Below are 22,141 nucleotides of genomic sequence, written 5' to 3'. Positions count from 1 at the left end.
CTGTGTCTCATAAAAAATTCAGAAACATGTTTAAAGTGTAAAAAAAATGCACTTGTGCTAAGGGTTAGCATTAAAAAAAGAAAAAAAAAAAATCCACCCCCCAGACTAACAGATGAAGATGTAAAAATACCTAGAAAGAAACAGCTTCAGAACAACAGAAACGTCTTTAGAGGAAAGGTTGGAAAACTGCAAGGACCAAACATGACTCCATTTTCTATAGCTGCGAAAACACCCTGTCTACAATGCTTTTTACAGTGCACACATATTTGGCAAGATTAAGGTGTCACATCTCAAATTACAAGGCGTCTGATTGCCCACAGACCCAGACACAAGTGCAGGGCAAAACCCCACAACTTGTGCAAACTGCCTGGCTCTGATAGGTTTGCCTCCCATCAGAGGTAGGCAGTCCCTCTGCCTAGGACATTTACTTGTAGCCTACTTATTTTCCTTCTTTTTTTTTTGCTGGGCTAGCTGCAAATGCAAAGTTCCCGGGCTAGGGCTGCCTTCAGATGCTTAACCCTTTGCCTACCTCTAGAGGAACGTTCACCAGCCCCAGGAAAATTTTCTATTCCTAGCACCGTTTGTCTACTTCAGGAGATTAAAAGCTGAGTCACATTTTAGGCATTTCTCAGATCTGACTACGGTGCTGAGGCTGGGGCAGGGTGGGGGGAAACACACGATTTGATTCTGATTCCCTCCTCTTAGCTGAAAAAGCTCTAAAAATGATGGAAACAGCATTCAGCCAAATGGTGGAGACAAAAAGGCTCTAGAGTTATTCAAGGTTTGAGTGGGTTTTTGATTGGCAGAGCAGCAAGTTTTAGTATAGAATTCTTAGGAGGCAGTGGTGGAAGATGACTCTTTCCTCCTCCATCTGGGCAGTTAGAGAGAATAAGTGACACAGGCAGAATTTATGAGACAGATACAATTTGCGGAGTTCAGAGTTCCCTAAATAGGATTATGTTATCATTGAAAAAAGTCAGATAAAGGACAACCAAAACAAACAACAATGACCGTATTTCAATCCACCGTGGAAATATTTCAATAAAACTGTGACAAGTATCTAGGTAGATTAAAATGTCTTAAAGACGACGGTACAATGCTTTGACAGCATGAGAGGGCTAATCATCCTTACACAGGGAGGGGAAAGAGGAAAAATGCCTTGGTTAAATAACAAAAGAAAAAAACTTCATGAGCTAGTAAAGGAAGTCTTCTTTAAGGAAACAATCTGGTGACTCTTAAGATTTGAAGTGTTATATCGTATCTTATATGACCACGTTCTTATGGTTATGACTTGTTCAATTATGCTTGAATCAAATAGAAAAGAAAGATGACTTAAGCATGTAAATTTAGAGGGAGACTTAGAGGCATGCAGCTAAATTTATCAGCCATCTCTGTGAGCAATCACTCTAAATAAAAAGTTTGGAAACCAGTCACTGCTGGTTGCTGATGAACTTTCCATGTTTTTGGCACTCGCCATCCTTTACTTAATGGACTAATCTGCAGATCAAAACAGGAGGAATATCTGGACACAAAACCATCCTAAAGTGTGTTCTTAACAGTGGATATTTCTCCCAACACTTATTTTTGTGTCATGGGGGTGACCTGATTGACAGAAATACTGACCAAAGAAATAAATTTGTCTAAGATTTGCAAGTAATAATAAAAAAAAATAGAAAAAAAAAGAGGAGCTAAAGGGAGAGAGCAGTGGCTTATGGCATTCTAGTTCTGTGTCTCGATTTCACCTGTTTTACATGTCCTATAATGACTTCTGAACATGGGTAAGAATAGCAACACATGCTGGCAGTTTGACCAAAGGGTGTGCATGTGTGTGAGTGTGCATGTGGGAGACAGAGAGAGTATGGGGGAAAGAGCTGGGGCGGGGGGCGGGGGGGGAGTAGATGGACCATTAGAGTGCAAACACAGAGACATTCCTGCAATAAAATACTTGTCTTCTGAGAATCACAGTCCGGAAGAGATGGTTATGATTTAACAAAAGAATTCTCTAAAATGTTCCCTGGTGTTAATACTGTTCTTAATAATATGAAAAGATTTTGCCAGGAAGAGGAATAAAACCATCAATTGGATTAAAAAAAGAAAATAGGCACATGATGGGTTTTTTAGAGCACACAGGGGAAAAAAATGACCTTTACGACAGCTTTGTCATTTTAAAAAAAATGCCTCATTCTCTGAAATTCCCCAACCAGGCAAGGTTATTATAAATGGTAGGTAGGGAAAGCAGAGCGTGGCAATAAAGGGGTTAATCTGCAGAGCACAGAGCCATCTGGCTGAGCTGGTTTGTTATAATCGAGCAGATTATGTTCACGGGACTCAGAGTTTAAGGCTCCTCTCCCATAGAGCAACTCTGCACAACCCAAGCAGACCAACTTTGGGACTTTGAATGAACATATTTACATCCACCTTTCTCTTCATGTCGACTTTTCTGGAAACATTCACACGGATGCCATGGTTACTCCTACCACGGTAAGGGAAATTTGACGTTTTCTAATAGGGTCCTAAGAGGGCGGGGAGGGGAGGGGGGGGAGAGGGGTCCTTTAAAGAAGTATAATGGGGAGGGAGGGGGTCTTGTAAGCAGTAGATCTGTCCCAAATGTTGCCTTTCCCATTGTGCCTCCTCCTTCCCCCACCCCTACTTGCCCTATAGCTTGCTTTAGTCCTGAGGTTCCTCTCTCCTCCTGCTCTGCATGCTGTTGTTCAGGTCCCTGGCAAGAAAACAGCAGAGGAGAAATATGAGGTGCTAAAGGAATCTGATTTAAGAGGCAAAAGCAAAGGAGACGCTTGGTTTTATTTTAAGAGGGAAACCAGCAACTTCAGATACAACAAAAGGGGTTGCAAATCTTGAGCGTGGATTGCAAGAACCAGCCTCAGCACACACAGCATGCTTGCCCTCAGGGAAAGTTAGAGTCCATGACAAGCAAAGTCAAAATTCCCGATTTCTAGACCTTGCCTGTCTCAGGTAACTAACTTCGCTGGAGCTTTCTTCTTTTTTCTATGCCAGACACTGGAAACCCTATTCATGACCTTTGAATCAATCCCCATTCTCCTCAAACCCAAACACTAAATTCTCTGGGAGGAACTGCAGATCAAAGGATTCCCTGCACATCTGTGTCTAGGTGAAAAAGATACACTCACTCTGTGCTAGGATGGCAGGAAAACTATTCTTACGCTGCAATTTCCAGCGTTTGGTAAGTGCCTTCTAGGAATGCAGCACACAACTAATCAACACAGACGCACATATAGAGAGCAAAATAGAAAGCTGTTTCTCATCTAAACAGCTGAAATGCAGCTTAAAGCGTCAGTTACTGGCGAGTCCTTATGGAGACACCAAACTGCTATTAGCCAAGAGGGGAAAAAGTCCTTGAATGGTTTAGATACTTTTCTGATCAGTTCTTAATCCTTCATTAAAATAAACGGGAAAGCTCTGTGTTGGTCCTATCTCTTGAACTATAAATATGCAGTATCCGGAGAGATGGATATTTTGGATTGAATAGGGCTGCTATGCGCACATTCTCTGGTTCCTATATTGCAAAACCAGTTATTTAGAGATGACTCTGTGTGTGTGAGGGGGGTTGCTTCCCTCCCCCCCCCTTTTTAAATAGACAGGGATGTGTGCTATATGGTCCAGTCAATTGTTATGAGCTACAACCTTTCAGAAAGCACACTTTGCTCTTAGGCTTATGTGATTTGTTGCATGAGGAGTGCAAATGGTATGTAAAGTTTGCCTTTACATTATGCCTTCAGGAAAATACCCAGACAAATAGGAGAGACATTCTCAGGCGCAGAAATACCTGATCTGTGCAAGCCTGTAAGTGGAGGAGTCGTGCAAGAAACACCTATAAATAAGATGTAAGAAAAAGGAAAAGTCCAATAACAAAAAAAAGAAAAACTCACTTTGTGGCAAGGCAGACAAAAGCGGTAGAGAATGGAAGAGAGTTCAACATGCTTCCAGCTGCTAGTAGTAAAAAGACTGGTCTTCGATACATGTGTCAGTACCAGCAGCTCTGTGTGTGAGCATGGTGGGGGGAGGAAAACTAGACATGATTGCAGGTGGTGGACCCAAAATATGGGGAGAAAAGGATCTACCAGCAAAGCCAGGAGGGAAGTGCTTTGTGTAGAAGGGTGCTATCCGTTGAGGTGTGCAATACATGTAGGTTTAGAATTTTTTTTTTTCCCCCAGGGGAAGAACAACTAAATGGTACATAGAAAGATAGATATAAGGAGTTTGGAGGGAAAGTGTTATATACAAGTAGTAAGCTCCTATATATTGTGTTGTGTATTGGGGTAATAAGGGCAGGTGAGCAAAGCAAAGGTGGTCAGCTTAAAAGGGGAACTGCTGCAGGCCAACTAGAAAAAGAGGATCCTTGTGGGTGGAAAAAAGTTTAGGAGCTCAGAAGGGGAAGTAACACTTGAGAGGGATGGGAAAAGGTGCGGACTGGAGGCTGGGTGAGGATATGAAAGGGACATACAAAGATGCTAGGGTCTGCAAGGGGGAGGTAGGGTATGGAGTGGGAGTGGAGGGAGAAAGGTGAAAGCACAGGACACAAAGGATGTTTGGAGGAGGAAGAAAAATGTGAACTATTGTCTATTTGGAGAAAGGTATGGAAAATAAACAGCTACATGATGCTTTGGGGGGGGCGTCTAAAGGAGACACCTTTGATTCTGTCAAGAAATAGATACGACGATGTATTTGCGAGGAAGGTGTTAGAGTATGAAAGGGAAGGCTTGCGTGGTGATGGAAACACATGCCAAGAAGAGGAATGCAGAGTAAAAAATGAGCTGGATGGAGATAGGGTGTGGTGATGGGAAAAGGGTATAGGCATCCATAAAGGTATGTGAGGGGGTAGCTGCTTAGAGAAATTTCAGAGGAGGTTGGAAGCCTGCTAGAGTGTGCTGCCTGGTTGCAAGGGAGAGACAAAACTAGGGAAAAAGCCGTGTGAAGGTGCTGTGAGGAAATGCAAGATAGTGGAAATCATGGGGGGCAGGGGGAACTGTGACAGGAATATAAAGATGTGGCAGGTCTTGAGAAGCATGAGAACGTGGGAAAAATGAGGAATGTAGGAGTCGTGAGGATGAAATTAAGAGCTAGGTTTTCTGTAAAAGTGCCTAGGCAAAAGGTGATTTAGAGGAGTTATAGGGCAAGAGAGCACAGGGTGAGAGGAAATTTAGTTTTGTATTTCTTCGTAGGCAAACAGAGAAAGTAGTGCAAAGGTGCAGGACTGGCTTGGCCAGCAGAAACAGAGGATGCCACCTTACTGGGTAGTTGGGATAACAGGGGAAGAACAGGCAATATGTTACAGGGGAAGCAGTTGAGGAAAATGATGGAAAGTAAGGAATAAGGTGAGGGGTGCGGGAGAGGGAGAACACATACACAAACTAAAAGGAGTGATTTTCTGTTGAAAGGGACGTAACTAATGTGCTTATATCTCTGTGGTAGGTACCGGCTAAGTGAAGCAGCAAAAGGGAATGGACAAATGGGTTAGCAGAGAAATGACTAAAGATATAAAGGGGCGGGAGGAGGAGGAATGGGAGGGGGTAACTACCTGGAGGGCCGTATAAGCCACATGGCTGTACTAAGGTCAAAAGTAAAGTGTGAAATGTGTGGGGAGGCGAGTGGAGTCAGGAGCTGTAGGGCATGAGGTGGAAGTGAATGGGAATGACAGTTCATGTTACGAGGGGTGAGAAGCTTAGTGTAGGTTGACACACGATGGTGTGTAAGCGAGGAAGGTACCTGCCAGTTTGCCTGCTTGTAAGGGCTGTGGAAAGGAAGGTGAAAGGAGTGAAAAGTTGTGTCTGATAAGAGAGAGTATTGTACACAGCTTGCTCAAAGTAAATGAGAGAAGTACAGGTAAGGATTGCAGACCTGAGTGTGGGGCCTGGGAGAAGGAAAACAGCTTATGGGGGAGGGAAGAGTGATGAGGAGTGGAAAAAGTTTATGACAGCTTAAGCCATCTGTAGTTTTCTGCCTCTTAGTTTAAGGGAGGCTGTCTAAGTGTGCAAGGGGCCGTACATGCATGTGTAGCGGCTTGAGAGCAGGATGGGAGTTCGGTGCAAGGGGAGAGTAAGTAGGAGGCACAGGTAAATGCATATAGTCAGTGACAATAGGTGCACAGATACAGGAGATGCTGGTTTTGTGTGTGGGTCAGGGACAGATGTGTTCAGTGAGTGTTGTGCTTACGTGACTGGCAGAGCTGTGGAGGGAGGCATGCGATGAGAACGATCTAGCTGGTCTGCAGCAAGAAGTTGAAATCCTTGAGGGGCATGTCAGAGTCCTGGGTTGCTGTAAGAGATGTATGTCTGTGTGGAAATTACAAACATGCACCCAGGAAGCCATGCTGATGTGTAAGATGGCTATCGGAGGCCGACCGGAGAATCACATGTCCACTGCATTTGTGGCACAACTCTCCGTGTCGAAATAAGTCATGTAAGACACATAACAGAGGTGAGTTTCACGAGTGCAAAGAAGCAATGTTTGCATTGAGAAGGAGGGTAGGGAAAGATGACTAACTGAGAAAATGGTTTGGTGCGTGGGTAGCAATAGGACCGAATGTGCACTAGATGTGCTTGTCTTCTGCATGATGTGCACAGCAGGCAGATTCTCCTCTAGAGATTTTGCAGGCTTTTTCTCAAGAACTACTGAATAATCCTAAGAAAATCCCAGGACATCTAACTAAAATATTTACAGCAGCTTCATTTGGAGCCGTATCAATGCACCTTATTTTCATGCCTTAAAACTTCAGTATACTACTGCTGGCACAAAATGGCAGAGAGATTTCTCTAGGATCAGTTAACAGGACTACTAGGTAGTTAACAAGGCTCTTGGATGAACAAGCATTGGGTTGAAGTATACGTAGGGAGTACTGATGTCAGTCAAAGGAAACAAGAAACTACTGGCTTTCTCCATGGCTTGAAGCAGTACTGGAGTAATGTGCAGCTCCTTGAAGGTTGAAAACATAGAATACATCTTGGGTGTGAGGGAGAAACATTAAGAACATCTTTCCCTTCAAAACAATCACATATATTGACAACGTGTTCTTCAAATCGGCTTGCCTAGGGCTTGGTGTCTTCTTAAGCACTGTCCTACACTGGATAGGAAAGTGTTCATTTCAATCCATAGCTGATCAGAAGATTGTGAGTAATCCTGTGAGACTTGCACTGGGAGAAGACAGTCCGATCATACTGAACCACTAGACTTGAAGGCTGAAGCCTCTGGGCCCCAGACGTTACGTAGCATCAGTCACATGAAAGTTCATGGATCCCTTTCCTGTTTACTCCAGGGATCAATTCCTGCCAAAAAAAAAGTAGCTTGTAAAATACTTAGCTAATAGTTAGTGCTTGTGCAGCCATAGGCTGTGTTGGGAGGCCATTGTCCTACTTTATGCACTGGTTCCCCACTGCAGAGTCCAGTTCAAGCTCCCAGCTGGATAATTTTTCCTGGCGATGCTTGGAGCTGGCTGTAGTCAGCAGCAAGCCCCTTTCTCCTCTGGTGGCCGTGAACTTCCCACCATGGCAGATTGCGGGCGGTGGGGACACTGAAGTGATTGTCCATGAGGGGGAGATGCATGACCACAGCCAGCGGTCCTGGCCACTGGGATTCTGCTGGGCTGAAACCACAGACCACAGCCTGCTCAGCCCACTGCCACCAGCGTGGCCCAGGATAATGCCCTGGCCTCCAACTGCTCTGCTTCCTCCCTGCCTAACCACTGAGAAAATAAAAAGCAAATGGTGGCATCAACGTGCCAGCTGGCCAGGAAAAGACAAAGGGGTTGATGGGTACAATTAGTCCTGGATTTCTGCAGAAAGGGGATCAAAGCAGGAGCGACCGAGCTGTGTTTAAGTGCGAAGAACATGGGGTATTTGTGCCCACCTGGACTCCTTTGTAGCCATGACACAGCCAGAGAAAAGTGTTTGCAAGGGCTGGAACATCTGGATGTCCCTGCAGATGTTTGCTGTTGCGGGGCCATCTGTGTGTCTCCTTGTAGCGACTAGGAGCGGACAGTGGAAAGAAGCGGCGTGTGGGTAGGGATGACAGAGGTGGATGGCAGCTGTTTCTGTGTGGGAGACAGCCACCCCTGTTCGTACATCTGTCGGTGGGGGATGTGGGGATAAGTCGCTTTCTGAAGGGACAGATGGGATGTGCGTGTGAAGAGAGAAATGGTAAGGGTGGATATGGAGTCGTTTCAAGGTTGTGAAATGAGTGCTGGAGGGAATATACAGAGCTATGTTCCTGACTATATCATAAGCCCGAAGTCCATAGGGGAAGGGGACTCCTCCACAGAAAGCGTCAAGGAAGATTTTACTTCCCGAGGACTTAAAAGAAAAACACACCCAGGCATCCTGTTCAGTTAAGACTCTCCTCTCCTTCATGTGGTACAAGCATCTTGCTGTCTGAGCAAGCTAAGCAAGGTGGCCCTTTCCTTCAGGTCAGCAAGCATTTGGAAAGATCAGAACAAGACCCTATACTCATCCCTCTCTTATCTTTCTCCACCTCTCTCTCCTCTCCACCTCTTCACGCACACATAAAAGGGTCTTTCCCAATTCTGCTTCTAAGTTTGTGTTTGAAATTTTCCTCTGCAGAAATGTGCGATAAAGATATGTGTGAATGAGGACACTGGTGTGTTGGGGGAGGTTGTGTGTTTGTACATGTTGAAACGAAGTTCATTGGTAGTCATCTGGAGCTCAGAGAAGTAAAGTGTTGGTTGCGTTTCAATGCACATGGAAAGGATAGCAGGTAATTCCATGTTTCCATCAGGCAGTGCCGGGAAACCAGCGTGGATGACTCATTGCCACTCTGCTTGTGCTTTAGAGGGAGTCACCGCCTGCCTAGCCATGTAAATACACAGATTCCATAGAACAAAGTCTATTATTTGTGTTATCTATTACAAACCTGTACCAAAGGTGATGAAAACACTCTTGGAGGATTACATCCTACAGGGTAAGATTTGCAGCACTCCTCCAACGTTTTCCGTGCTTCAGCTGCACGTGTGTCATGTTTTAACCCCAGCCAGCAACTAAGCCCCACACTGCCGCTTGCTTACTCACCCCACAGTGGGATGGGGGAGAGAATCAGAAGGTTAAAAGTGAGAAAACTCATGGGTTGAGATAAAGACAGTTTAATAGGTAAAATAAAAGCTGCACATGCCAGCAAAGCAAAACAAGGAATCATTCCCCACTTCCCATGGGCAGGCAGGTGTTCAGCCATCTCCAGGAAAGCAGGGCTCCATCACACGTAATAGTTACTTGGGAAGACAAACGTCATCACTCTGAACGTCCCCCCCTTCCTCCTTCTTCCCCCAGTTTTAAATGCTGAGCATAACATCATATGGAATGGTCTAGAATATCCCTTGGGTCAGTCGGGGTCAGCTGTCCCAGCTGTGTCCCCTCCCAACTCCTTGTGCCCCCCCAGACCACTCGCTGGTGGGGTGGGGTGAGGAGCAGAAAAGCCCTTGATTCTGTGTAAGCCCTGCTCAGCAGTAACGAAAACATCCCTGTGTTATCAGTACTGTTTTCAGCCCAAATCCAAAACATAGCCCCAAACCAGCTACTGTGAAGAAAATTAAATCTATCCCAGCCCAAACCAGCACAGCGTGTTGCCCATAATGGAACCACACCAATAAATGTGCTTCTTCTCAGTTGCTCTTTCACACCTTCCAGCAATAAATCCCTTTATTTGGAGTTTGTCCCTGCTATAGATTTTACATGCTTTATCTTACATTCGCTGAGTTAGCATGTGAGAAAGTGTTAATCGAGTTAACTCAGAAATATATATTTTCTAGGCTATGCCTTACAGAAATTCACCCACATTTGCCAGAAGTCTAGATCGATATCATCAGAGCTAACTGGCAGTTAACTGGAGAGTTACAGAGGAAGAAGTACATTGTACTCTACATGAATGTTTAAAGGCTCATCTACACTCAGAAGTGAATTCAGGTTGTGAGTGTGAAATTTAAATCCAACAGCTGCTTCTGAATAGCTCTGTGGTTAGACAAGTTTTAAGATAGCATCCTCTCCTGTGGCTTCTGCCTCAGCCAGGAGGTGGACAAGCACACTTGCAAGATGAAAGCAGCTTTTGTCCCCTTGAGAGATGGGATTTGGACAGTATTTGGTTTCTGCTCCAAACCAAGATCAGATGTTATGGCTCTTAGCTATCAAATACAAACCTCATAAATCTGATGGAGGCATTTAACTAGTCTTTCCAGTATGCTGTATCTGAGGTAAACTTGTAGTACCACTAGATGCTGGGATCTGTGATGAGCTTGGTTTCAGAAATACTAGATTATAATGATAAAACTGATGCCTTAAGGGAATAAAATAGATACTGTATAGTCAGCTGAGTCAAAAAAAATATTCCTTAGAAGCAAAGGCTACAGCGGAAATATTTAAGAAATGCTTTGGAAGAATGTGGAAACATGTCTGTGTGTGTCCTCTCTCTACCATTCCCCACACTTTTCTACCCACTCCTAGCACATAGGAGGTAAGCACAAAACCAAACTGTAACGTAGCAGCAAAAATAAAGTCCAGTGACACCATCTTACAAAAAGAGAAACTTTCCCTTGCTCTGGATTAGGTAACAAAACCCTGGTCTTAAAGAGGGACATGTCATTTCATGTGCTGGTGGTCTTTCCTGGATTTGTACATTCAAAAATTAGAAAAGATTTATTCAGTTCATTGTCTGCAGCTCCTGTGATAAGTACACAACTATTTCCTCCACTCATTTCTCAAACAATTTGCACAGACTTACTTTATATGATGGATTTTCCAAACAGATGATGCAGGTAACTCCATAATATAAAAAAATCCTCCTGAAAGGATAGTTTTTCTTTGCTGTTTATTGATATTTGCATATTATCCCACTTAGATCCCCCAACATCTTGAGCAACTTTCCTTCCTTGTTACTGTTTACTAATATATTCCTCAAATACTTGACATGAGCTGCCCTTTGTTTAATCCCATTCTTTGTCTTTGCATATGATTTTCTTTATTTCATTTTTTTTAATTATGCTTTTTTCAGTTTTCTGACTTCCCTCAATTTCATCCACATCTTTGTGGCACTAGAATGTCCAGGAATAAAGGTGACATGCCGAAAACAGGAGACCTCTTTCACGTCTTTGTCTGCCTTCTGTAATTATACTGACTTTTTGCACTCTCTAGTTCTTTCTTTGCTTTCTCTCTCCTACTATAAAAGAACTTCTGTGTAATAAATCCAGCACTAATTTATTGTTTAAATCATGGCTAGCTAATTCACAATATTATGCCTTTCCAACTTCCTCCCTTATATTTAATATAGATGCTTTGAATTGACTTTCCCTAGACCTATTATCTTAGGCTTTTCCCCTCTGAGTCTCATTTTCTGCCCATTTTTCTAACCACTCTCTCCTTCTGTATCACAATTGGTTTTCTATCCTTTCCATCCTTTCTATCCATTTGCAGCCCATTCTTTCTCTACTGTTCTATTTTTCTGCAGCTTTACCCCTTTAATGCTTTCAGACTGCTCAATGACACAACTGAAAAGAGTGGTAGGTCACCAGACACTACCCCAGCCTCGATAGTCATAATTTACCAGCATCCTGTTTTATGGCTTACATCCAGTTTCCAGGCCAGGTTTGTTTTGCAGAGTAGATGGGAGACACATATAAGCTAAATGTACATATGTGCAGGGATAATGCATGCATGCATGTGTGCAAATGGAAGAGGAGAGGTCAATATGTGACTGTGCTGCGAGAACACTGCATTCTATTTCTTTGTCCTCCTCTCTTTGGCCTTCCTAGCACTGTCCTTGCCCTCCCTTTAGGCCATGTAAGACTGCCGTATAATTGCTCTTTGTTGCATTGACCAACTCATTGCCTCGCTTGGAATTTTTCTACAAACTTGCTCTCTCTTTCCTGTCAGGGAGTCAGGCATCTTCTCATCACATTGGCGTGCTGAGTAACTCCTTCTCCACCTCAGCTCTGCCACTCACACGAGCAGTATCTGTTCACAGGCTGGGGTCCCTCACGGTGCTCCCATCTCATCCTTCCTGACCGCCATGGACCCCACTCGCTTGCCCTCTACTTTCGGTTGTCTCTTAAGCACCAATTTCTTTTGTAACACAGGGAAAACACCTGACTTAGACTGTGGACAAAATAAACTTCTTTTTCAAAAAAAATAAGGAAAAGAAATTTTCATCTGAGGAGCAATGCATGTCATTAAGCCATCTCCTGTTCACAGGGACTACCTAGCAGTTTCTTCAGACATATACGAAATTGAAAGCAGCTGTAGTTAACAACTCCTTAGTATCAGTACCAATGAGGGCTATCAAATTTTTGAACCTGATGGCCCTAAGGCCCAGAGAGCAGGATTTTCAAAAACAGAGTTGACACTTCTTTGCAGAATTGAATGGAAGTTTTAGCACTGATAGTAATAGAAGCACAGTTAATCCAGTACTATGAGGATCTGAAAGTCCTACAAAGTAGAACTCTTTTAAATATTTTCGGCCTTGCAAATAAGAATATGAATACTTACACAAGTTTGTGTGTTAAAGAGTCACGCTTTCTGCTCGTGGTGAGTAGCACCATCTGCCAAACACATCCCTCAGTTCTTCTGTGTGGCACCTGCACGTAAAGCAGCCTACATGAAGCAGGCTTTGCATGCCAATGCTTGACACCATATCCTGGCCCTACTTTATTTATTAGTATAGGTGCCACCTGAAAGTCAGCCCTGGAGACTGTGTACTTGTGGTATAGAGTGGCTGGTACAGTGTGGCTGCTTCTGTTAGCAGGCGTGATTTGCAACAGACAATTTTACAGAGTAAAATTCTTTCTGAGAGAGATGGCAAACGTCTCACCATATCAGAAGACCTTTAGGAAGCATTCCCTTAATATGTCTTTCCTCCTGGGTGGACTCTATATGTACTTAGGAAAAATGTTGAATCAATTTATTAATACAAAAGCTATTAATGAAGCAATCTGGACAAACACTTTATTTTTCTGCTGAGAGGTTGCATTTTCTGTATTCAAACTGCCTTTGTAAGTTTGAAATACTCAAGAACAATGTTTAGCTTTTGTGTTAAAGGAGTAACAATTACAGGCCCTGAGAAAAGCAAAACAATCTAAATACTACTACAAGATGAGTGTTTGGTTTGGGGTTTTTTTTGTTGTTTGTTGTTTGTTTGTTTGTTTTTAACAAAACAAAACAAAAACAAACAAAAGCTTCATGGAGTTAAATCGTGCCCTGGGAAGCTAAAGCTGCTTTTCACATCTGCTAGGATAGGGAGTGGTCTCCCTTGGAAGAGTTTGTATTTAGGGGAAACAGATATGTTTTTAAAGTCCAGTGAAATATTCTGATTTTTCTCATTTTTTCTGTCTTTCCTCTACTAGGAAACCTTCCTGTTCATTTTGGTTTTGTTTTCTTATAGTTTGTTCTCATTTGCCTCTTTCCTCTGAAATAAAAGCTGGTGACTTTTCAGTGTTTGCTGTCCTTTGAACCATCATTAAGCAAATCTGATTAGTTTAGTTGCTCTTTGGTGAGTTCATTTGTTTACCTTAGTCTCTCTCTGTGTCTCTGGTTCAGATTGTGCCTTTACTGACTCAGCCTCTGATGACAGGTTTGACACCAGCACCTCCTCTGAACTCAATGCATTTAGTTCTGATTTACACAGAAGCAGGAGCCCCCAGCTAAGCAAATGTGGAAATCCACCTAATTGCAGGCCAAATTCTGACCTCACTTGCATCCGGGCAATTCTACTAAAATTAGCGAGACTGTAACCAAACCTTAAATTTGAGTCTCGGTGTTTGGTTTTTTTTAAAACCATGGATGCACATCCAAAGAATTTTAGTATATTGAATCACAGAAATCAGAGAGGGGAAGAAAATATGCCTATGTTAGGTGACTGGTATACTTGATTGGAAAAATTGTAGCAAATCCATTTCTTTGCAGGAATTTGCCAGTTCCTCAGAAACAAACCATTCGCCTCTTTGTTCTACTAAATGTCAACTAAGTCCCCCTGGACACCAAAGTTTAAAAACCTGGCAGGTTTTCCCTTGCTCAAATCCCTGCCTCCTTTTGACCCATCTCTTGGCTGCTAGAGACACCAGCCATCCACAGACCAAGAAACTGGTACTTGCAGCTACAAGGACAAAGCCAGAGAAGCCCGTTGACATGGAACAACCCAGGGCATGATACTGACCCCTCACAGGGGACTCTGAAAGCTGCTGGGCTTGGGAGGTCAAGTGGAATTCCTTAGCACTGGAGAACCCATCTCCTAATACAGTCATTTCTAATTTTAAATTCATCAAGTGACTGGGCTTCCTTTGCTCCACTTAAAATCTTCAAACCATCCCCCATCCAACCTGAGTGCCACTCATCGCTACAGTATTGAATGCTTTTCCATGTAAAAGTTGTTAGCAACAACATAGTCCTGGGTGGCTGCAGGATGGCTGGCAAGAGATGTTTTTAGAGTAGAGATTTGGTTTCAATTTTATTTTTTCATTAGTTAACTTCTAGTGGTCATTTTTTATGATGGTATTCTTTGAGGAAGAAATGAAAATAAAGGGTATCATTGTTTAAAATAACAGAAATATTTTAATAAATAATCTGTTCTTGTCAAACAGCTCTTTTTCAAGAGAAAGTCTTAGCAGCATCTCCCAAAGATAATTGAGGTATGCTCATAGCCCGGCAGCAACCTGGACAGAGATCCAGAATGTAACTTCATACAAATTGGCATGCCTACACAATACAGCACCTTGCTCAAGGAAAGTCTCCTGATCCTCCAACCAGTTAGCAAAACAGCACCAGGATAACTAGCCTTATTTCTGCTTGGATGGCATTGCAAAGCTCTCCAGAAACAAATTGCCCAAAGACATTCTGTAGATTGGTTAAAGGTGCCGCGGAAAAGACAGCACTTTCTGAGCCAGGACCCTGCAGTGCCTGCGGCGTGAGCACGGACTGTGCCATGCAGAAGACAGCCACTTGCTCTGCCATGTCCCTGCAAACGTACTTAGGCTCCTCTCAGGTATTCAGACTGCTTGGTGGGGCACGTGAACTAAGCTACAGCCTTTTTTCAGTTCTCTCAGGACAACGTGCTCTTTTAGGATGACTGGAATCAGAAATCTTCTTGGTCGTCTAAGGGAACTGTGCCAAATCATTGGCAAGAGAAAGGTACGGACAGCTTCTTGCTATTTAAGATATTCAAATGTGTGCACACATGGGTACCACAGCTTTCCTTCAGCCAGGTCCATAAATTTGATTATTTTAATTTTTATTCATAAATATCCCTAGAGACTTGTTTATTCTCATTGCTTTCTGAATTTTCTCCAGATTAACTGATATTTTTTAGTAACACATGGAAACCTATAGACTACAAAGTAGCATCCAGAATGATGTCCTGGTTACCTGGCAGATTTCCATTGATGGATTTCACTTTGGTTTTTTCTGTCTTTTCCTACCCACCAGCTTCTATCATCCTCCTGCTGAATTTTCTTGAATAGTCAATTGCTAGCTCTGGAGATAACTAACTTAACAGAGGCCTAATTCTGACCCCACTTACATGGAAGAAGCCTAATGGATCCCCAGGGAACAAGTTCATCTTGAGGCAGTGAAAATTTAGACCAGAGTCAAGGCCTGACAAGTCAACAGAGAAACTATTGCAAATAACCAGGGAAATGAGAGGGGTTGTTTCTGCACAAAAAGTTCTTTTAATGTAGAAACAGTTTTCCAAATCTGAACTAACAAAATTTCAACTGAAATTCTGCTCTGACCTGTCTACTGCTAGATGGCATCAAATGTTATCTAGTCACAAGTTTGATATCACTGTTTGTTTGCTTGCTTGCTTGTTTTGTTTCCTCTTGTTGCAAGTATGTGCTGATGTGATGACTCTGGCTCTTTCAGTTTTTCCATCCATGAATTTAATCCAGATGAATTATCTCAGGCAAAACCTGAAAAATGAAACCTGGCATTTTATCTTTGATCTGAGGCAAATAATCACAGGTGCCATCACCAGCCTTCCACAGGAACGTGGTCCAGAATAAAGGACTTGAAAAGAATCTCAAAGATCCTTCTAAAAGCCATGAAATGTTTTAGTGATTTCATTTCTTCTTTCCTTTTTCTTACTGAAAAGGAACAGATGGGAACAGAAGTTAACTCTGCCATCTGGAAAGACTGAAAGACTAGTATGAAAAGGGCCAGGTGTCAAGTTTGTTCAGCACCAGCCCATCCTTGCCAATTATCAACATCAAAACCTAGTCTCAACAAGGGCTAAATTACGCTAAAGACAAATGATTTTGAAAAGCCATTTTTTCAGTATCTTTTTGTCATCTTATTGTTCAACTACCTTGAAAACTACACAGTTATGGATGGAAACACAAAAGAAATTCATTTGAAGTTTTACCTCCTATATCACAGGAAATTCTCTGCCTTGATCTTTCCTACAGTACATTTAACACTGCAGTCTGGATTCCAGTTAAAGTCCATTAGCTGTGTCATAATCTTTTAATATTATGCTAATTAGAATTTATTTATGGGTAATTTGGACCTTGTTCTTATAACAAGTTGAAATGGAAACACAGCACCTGTAAATCTTCTGAGTGGGAAATTGGAAGCCTAAAATCCATCATAGCTCTGTTCAGTCTCTGGATCGTGTCTGATACACTGACTTTTCTGCTTTAGATATCGGAAATTACATGTGTATATGTAATACACATATATATATGTATTATACATATATATGTATTATACATATATATGTGTACATGTACACTTATATATGTATGTATGTGCATATATATACGTGCACTGACTGTACATAGAAGAAGACTGAAGATATCCTGTTCCTTATCTGAGTAGATTTTCTATTTGTTTTTTTTTACATTTCAATTATGAGAATTCACAACGCCTTTGGTTTTAATCTCATGATTACATAAGCAGGGATTCTTGCTTTAAACTTTCCACTGAAGGACATCTGAGCAAACAATATACCTTATGCATACTAATGGGACTAGCAATACAGACCCCCAAAAATACAAATAAACAACCTGTGTCAACCTTGGCCCAGATCTAAGTTCTGGGAAATCACCATCACTGGTGGTGTGAATTCCATTTTTTAAAGCTTTTTTTGTTTGTGTTTTGATCTTCCTACACTCCTTTGAGGTAAACATACTGCATGTCTGTCTCATGTTTTCCATTTGTATGTACCTGCTTCTAAAAAAAAAACCAAACCGGTATCTCTTAACTTAGATTTAGGGACAACTTTGGAATAAAACACCATCACATGACACCACAGCATTCCTTGATGCTTTCCCATCATTTCAAGTTTCACTTTAACTTGGGCACAAGAGCAAAATTTGTAAGTCAGAAAGTTTTAATTTGGATTCAAGGTAATGTTCCAGCTAATATATGTAAAAAGCTATTCAACAGTTCCAACCCATACTTCTTTTCTTCAACCATGCAGAGCACATACACATCTGAGTTTCTCAGTAAATCCCCTCAGCCCTGTTTTGCCATCTTTTGCAAAACAGTTTTGCTTCTTAGTTGCAAACCAATTTTTTCCAAAAGCTGGAGCTGCATAAGCTGGTACTTTTTTCCATGCATAATGCAATCCTTTATGCTTCTTTTACAAGTTGGCTCTGATTGCCTTTTGTCAATTTTTGCTTGTAGTCCTCAATTTTCTCCTGTGTCTGCATGTTCCTATGGGTCTGTGGTTTGGTAACCCAGTCAGCTGTGGCCTTCTTTTGCTTTCCCTCCAAAACATGCAATTTACTTTGTCTCTGCTCTGCAACCTGGCAATTTTTTTTTTTTGGTGTTTTTTTCTTTTCTTTCCTAAACATACATCAGGAGTTTGTAATATTTTTTTTCTCAGGTTGATGCCTTTGTGCCCCATAACCATCTGAGTAGATAGGGTCCACAAGCTCCCCTGAAATTACTTGTTTGATTGAAAAAGTCTCAAATATGTTATGTAAAAAAGTTTTGTCCCCTTTTTTTTTCTTTATATGATGCCGATACCTTTCAAAATTTCTTTACCACACTCTGGTAACTGCCTTGCTCTTCCTTTCTCAATGCCATGGTATGAAGCAAATCTAGGACCTCTGACCAAGCCCCCAAGACATAAAAGACATAATTATTGTTGCTCATGTTCTCTTTCAATAGCATTCCTTATCTTTGTGAGAAGACAAATTCCTGTTTGAATCTTTTCTGCTTGACTTCAGGAAAGGTTAGGCTCTTTGAGGACCTTTGGCATCTCTATTTTCTCATCATCTTCTTTCTGCTCTTAATAGTCTACATATATTCTTCTTTTCTTATTTTTCTCCTGCCACAATGCGCTGTGCCTTGAAGATGGTTAGGCAGAACTGAGAAAAAGGAATTAAGGGAAAAGGCATCTCTGCATCCCTCTCTCAGAGAGACAGAAATTGAAACTCTCTCTTAATCGTTAAAATCAGGGTTTTTTTCAAAATTGTTTAGAGGCACAGAAAAAGAATGGCTGTGTCAAGACTTCTGAACTACACCTCCAGTAGTGCACCACATAAGCCTACAGTCATGATTCACCAGAACAGTTTGATCTGAGAGTTGTTAATAAACCGGCTGTTGGAGATGTTATCCTTATAGGGCTCAGCCCAGAAGGAAGAACCATGTCTGTGAATAAACTGCTACAATAGCATGTTGTACACAGAGAATTGCTGTGTAATTTGCTATTGAGTTTAGGGAAACAAAATGTGATGAATTTGTTAAGAAAATATAAAGGAAATATCTCATTTGATGCAAATCACATGGAGTGAAATGTTTACTGTTAGCATTTAAAGTTTAATGGTGAAAATGAGAAAAATACTGCCAAATCATAAATATCTGATAGAGAACATAAATTGTACAGAAAGCATCTTTTACATGAGCACAATGAGAAATTTTCAGCTGGTTCCATTTCTAGTATTACTGACTACACCTGGCTACCAAGCCTTAACCCTTAGTGCATAGTTTTCAGCCCGTATTAATCCACAATTTGATTTGAGAGAAACAGGCAAGACCACACCACATCATTGCCATGCGGTGTGGTTGTATGGCTGCAAATAGTATCTTTGCTCTAGTTGTGGAGGAGAGTCAATGAGCTTCTCAAAGTCAGACTCATAAACTCATCTCCTACGAACGTCACCTATGTTATATTCTTTGTGATGGGGGGCAGAAAATAGAGGGCATGGAAAATCCCCCCCCTCATCGCTTTTGCATTGAAGAGTGCTGTAGATGATACTGGCACCAGCCGTATCATCGCTCTGTTATCTCACCATATTGAGAACACGTGGAGACAATCTGGTGGTGAAAATAGCAATGACTGGTCTAAATTAGTGTTTCCATCATTGTTGGCACTGCTAGAATCACTTCCCCTCTCCCTTGCATTAGGGCTCTTTTGTGCTTTGCAAGAAAATCAGCTTCTTTCTGAGAGATTTAACTGTCTCTGGAATCACCGATACCATTTTAGTATAAAGTGAAAGAACAAAGCCAAAGCAAATGTCTGCCCATTTTGACCCTTAAAAGTTGCTTTCTGTTAAAATCAAAACAGTTAACAGTAAGGTTATTTTAATGCTTCCTTTTTTTTTTTTTTTGAGGGAAAAGCTGTGAACATTGTAATGAGATTAATGGTTCATATGAACAGCACACTGATGTGACATCACAATTTGTATCAGAGATCCTAAAAGTACAGTTCTAGGAATGAATGTAAAAAATGCCTCTTTCACAATTCCTCTCCAACTGAATGGGTGTCCTCAATTATGATTCTTTCTTTAACTCATTTATAACTTACTTTATTTCTTGGCAGAACCAAATTTTAAGGAGAGTATCTCCTGCACTGATAAGCGTGATTGCAATCATGTTTTTTTAGCAGATGCAGTTCCTACTGATATTCCATCTTTGCTTCTCAGCCATTTCCACATTTCATTTATGTCCCTAATTTCATTTATGTCCCTAATTTCATGTTTCATCTAAGAATGCAAGCAGGTGAAAGATTTTATGCATGCAGACACCTCCTCATCTAGAAGGGAAAGAGGCTTGCTAGGCTTTAAACTCAGTGTCCCACAACAACATATGTTAGAGAAGTGGAATTTGCAGTTAAGCAAGCAAGCTACAAAATTTAGACTATGTCTTACCAATAAAAACAAAGAAACACCCTTTGCAAAATGATTCTAACCAATTATAGGGAAAGACACCTCTCAGGAGCATAGGCTTGATACTTCCAGCTGTCCTGAATTAAATTATATTTAAATCTGTATTCTGAATACATGACCTTGATGTTATGAAAGGCTTTTACTAACTCTGACCCTTGCTAAGTTCTCTCCTAGATGTCAGCATTCATACAAATTTAGTATGGTTATGTCTTCACTACAGAATTAGAATAATTTACCCACAATCAAAATTGTGTCAACTTTTCTTCAACTTGTTCTTGGCAATATCTAGTTCCCATAGAGTCAAAGTTCTTGTTCATGAAAAAAAGAAAAAAAAAGAAAAAAAAAAAAAGGAAAAAAATAATGCTTTATTGTAAAGCCTGAAGTGTGAATATAAAGCAAGCTATGAATTTACCAGCATGTCCATGTGCATATAATCTGATTCTGGTATGAGAGTGTCTGGTTTTGAGCTTAACATAAATTATTTTCAAAGTAACAATGACTAAACCAAAACAAGTTGTTGGCAGTTACATGAATGAAGCCTGGTTTCTTATGCACTTGTATCCTGTGCCTGTACTCCTTCCCTGAGCTTCACTCCCTTTCATTCTGCAATACCTCAGCTTCCTCCTACTCTCCTGCTCTCACCTCCCTGTCCTGTAAGCACCTACACAGTGTTTTATCTCTTTTCCATGTTCTCTGACGACTCGCTTGGCAGGAGTCAGCGTGTGCTTTAGCTATTTGAGAGCTCTGCCTATGCTAATGCACAGCCTAAGAGCTACTGAGCTTGCAACACTTTGCTCTTTGAGCAAGACATTGGCTAACCAGAGCATCCTCTTTGACCAATTATCACAAAACTTGTAGGAACTTAGTATTTTTGAGACTTTTACACCTCTGGTAGATTTCGTTAAAATAAACTTGCAAATTTAGAAATTACTGGGAAGGATTAGCAGGCAATGTGATCACGCAAAAGTTTTTCCTTAATAAAACAGGCTAAAAAGGCATAGTGGGAGTGCACAGAGGGAGTTGCAGAGTAAAGCAATATGTATATTGCTAAAGAATATTTCTGTTCCACTAAATATTTTTATGTTTATTTTGTGATCAAACATAATTTTTAATAATTATTTAGAAGCAACGGGGGTCAGTCCAGACTGTGTCTGTGTTGGGAAATTCTGGAAAAGCAGTCACCTCTTAATTCATTTTTGTTTTCTGATGGTTACTTGCCCCAAAATAATTCAAAGATGGCTTTACCCTCTAGCTCACAAACAAGGTCAATCTGTTCTCTTGTTTCATTTTATTTATTGTACATCACAGTAGTGGAAGCACTCATTCACCGCCTAGACCAACAGCTTCAGTGCTGATAGCCCAGTTCATACAGTTGTCTTATTTAGTGCCTCTGTAAACCCAGTGAATTCAAAGGCTTGTAGTGGTGCTGGGTATTGCTCTGGGTCCTGGTACTGGAAAAGAAATGTACTTGTCTGACTTCCTGATCAGTACAGCTGTTTCAGAGGGATCAGCGGTCCCTGAGACTTCATAATCATGCTGTTGGAGAAAACTGGGACCCAAGCTTTCAGGCTCTTTCACCCACAACAAGTAGGAACTTGCATCAGCACACGGCTCACAGCTTTGAGGTGGTAAATTCCTTTTATCATATGATTGTAGAAGGGCATGCATCCGAAAAATGCAACCCTTCTCACTGGGCATGAGTATGCATTTTTTCCCAATTGTATGCATCCCAAAGAAGAAGGTACTACCTGACAGGCAGCACATTGTATCATAATATAGCATGGGATCTTGTCATAGAACTTTATCTGTCAAACAAATGCCAGCTAGGTATCCCATATAGCTGGGTGAGAGTCTTCAAGTCATGGGCTGAAGATACCAGTTGGCAGACAGTTAGTGTTCACCACAGAAGCAGCCCAGATTCTTTAAAAAGAGTTGGATCAGCTTGTTCATGTGTTTTTAAATCCCTAAATTCTACTAGAATCAGCTCACTGGGATATGTATTTTCGTGTT

At 41.5% G+C, this 22,141-nt stretch overlaps 1 protein-coding gene across 1 annotated transcript in view; it reads left to right on the top strand.

Moving 5' to 3' along the window:
* The first annotated feature begins 2,277 nt into the window (after positions 1-2,277).
* NTF3 (neurotrophin 3) overlaps positions 2,278-22,141 on the top strand; it is a 54,103-nt gene continuing 34,239 nt past the window's right edge. The window contains exon 1 of the mRNA XM_052790671.1: positions 2,278-2,481. Coding sequence (XP_052646631.1) covers positions 2,464-2,481 — 18 coding nt within the window. The 5' untranslated portion in view covers positions 2,278-2,463. The remainder of the gene's footprint in view (positions 2,482-22,141) is intronic.

The sequence above is a fragment of the Harpia harpyja genome, chromosome 6, assembly GCF_026419915.1.
Source record: "Harpia harpyja isolate bHarHar1 chromosome 6, bHarHar1 primary haplotype, whole genome shotgun sequence".
NCBI classification, from domain to species: Eukaryota; Metazoa; Chordata; class Aves; order Accipitriformes; family Accipitridae; genus Harpia; species Harpia harpyja.
Note: the sequence above shows the minus strand (reverse complement) of the source record. Positions and strands in the feature narration are given on the sequence as shown.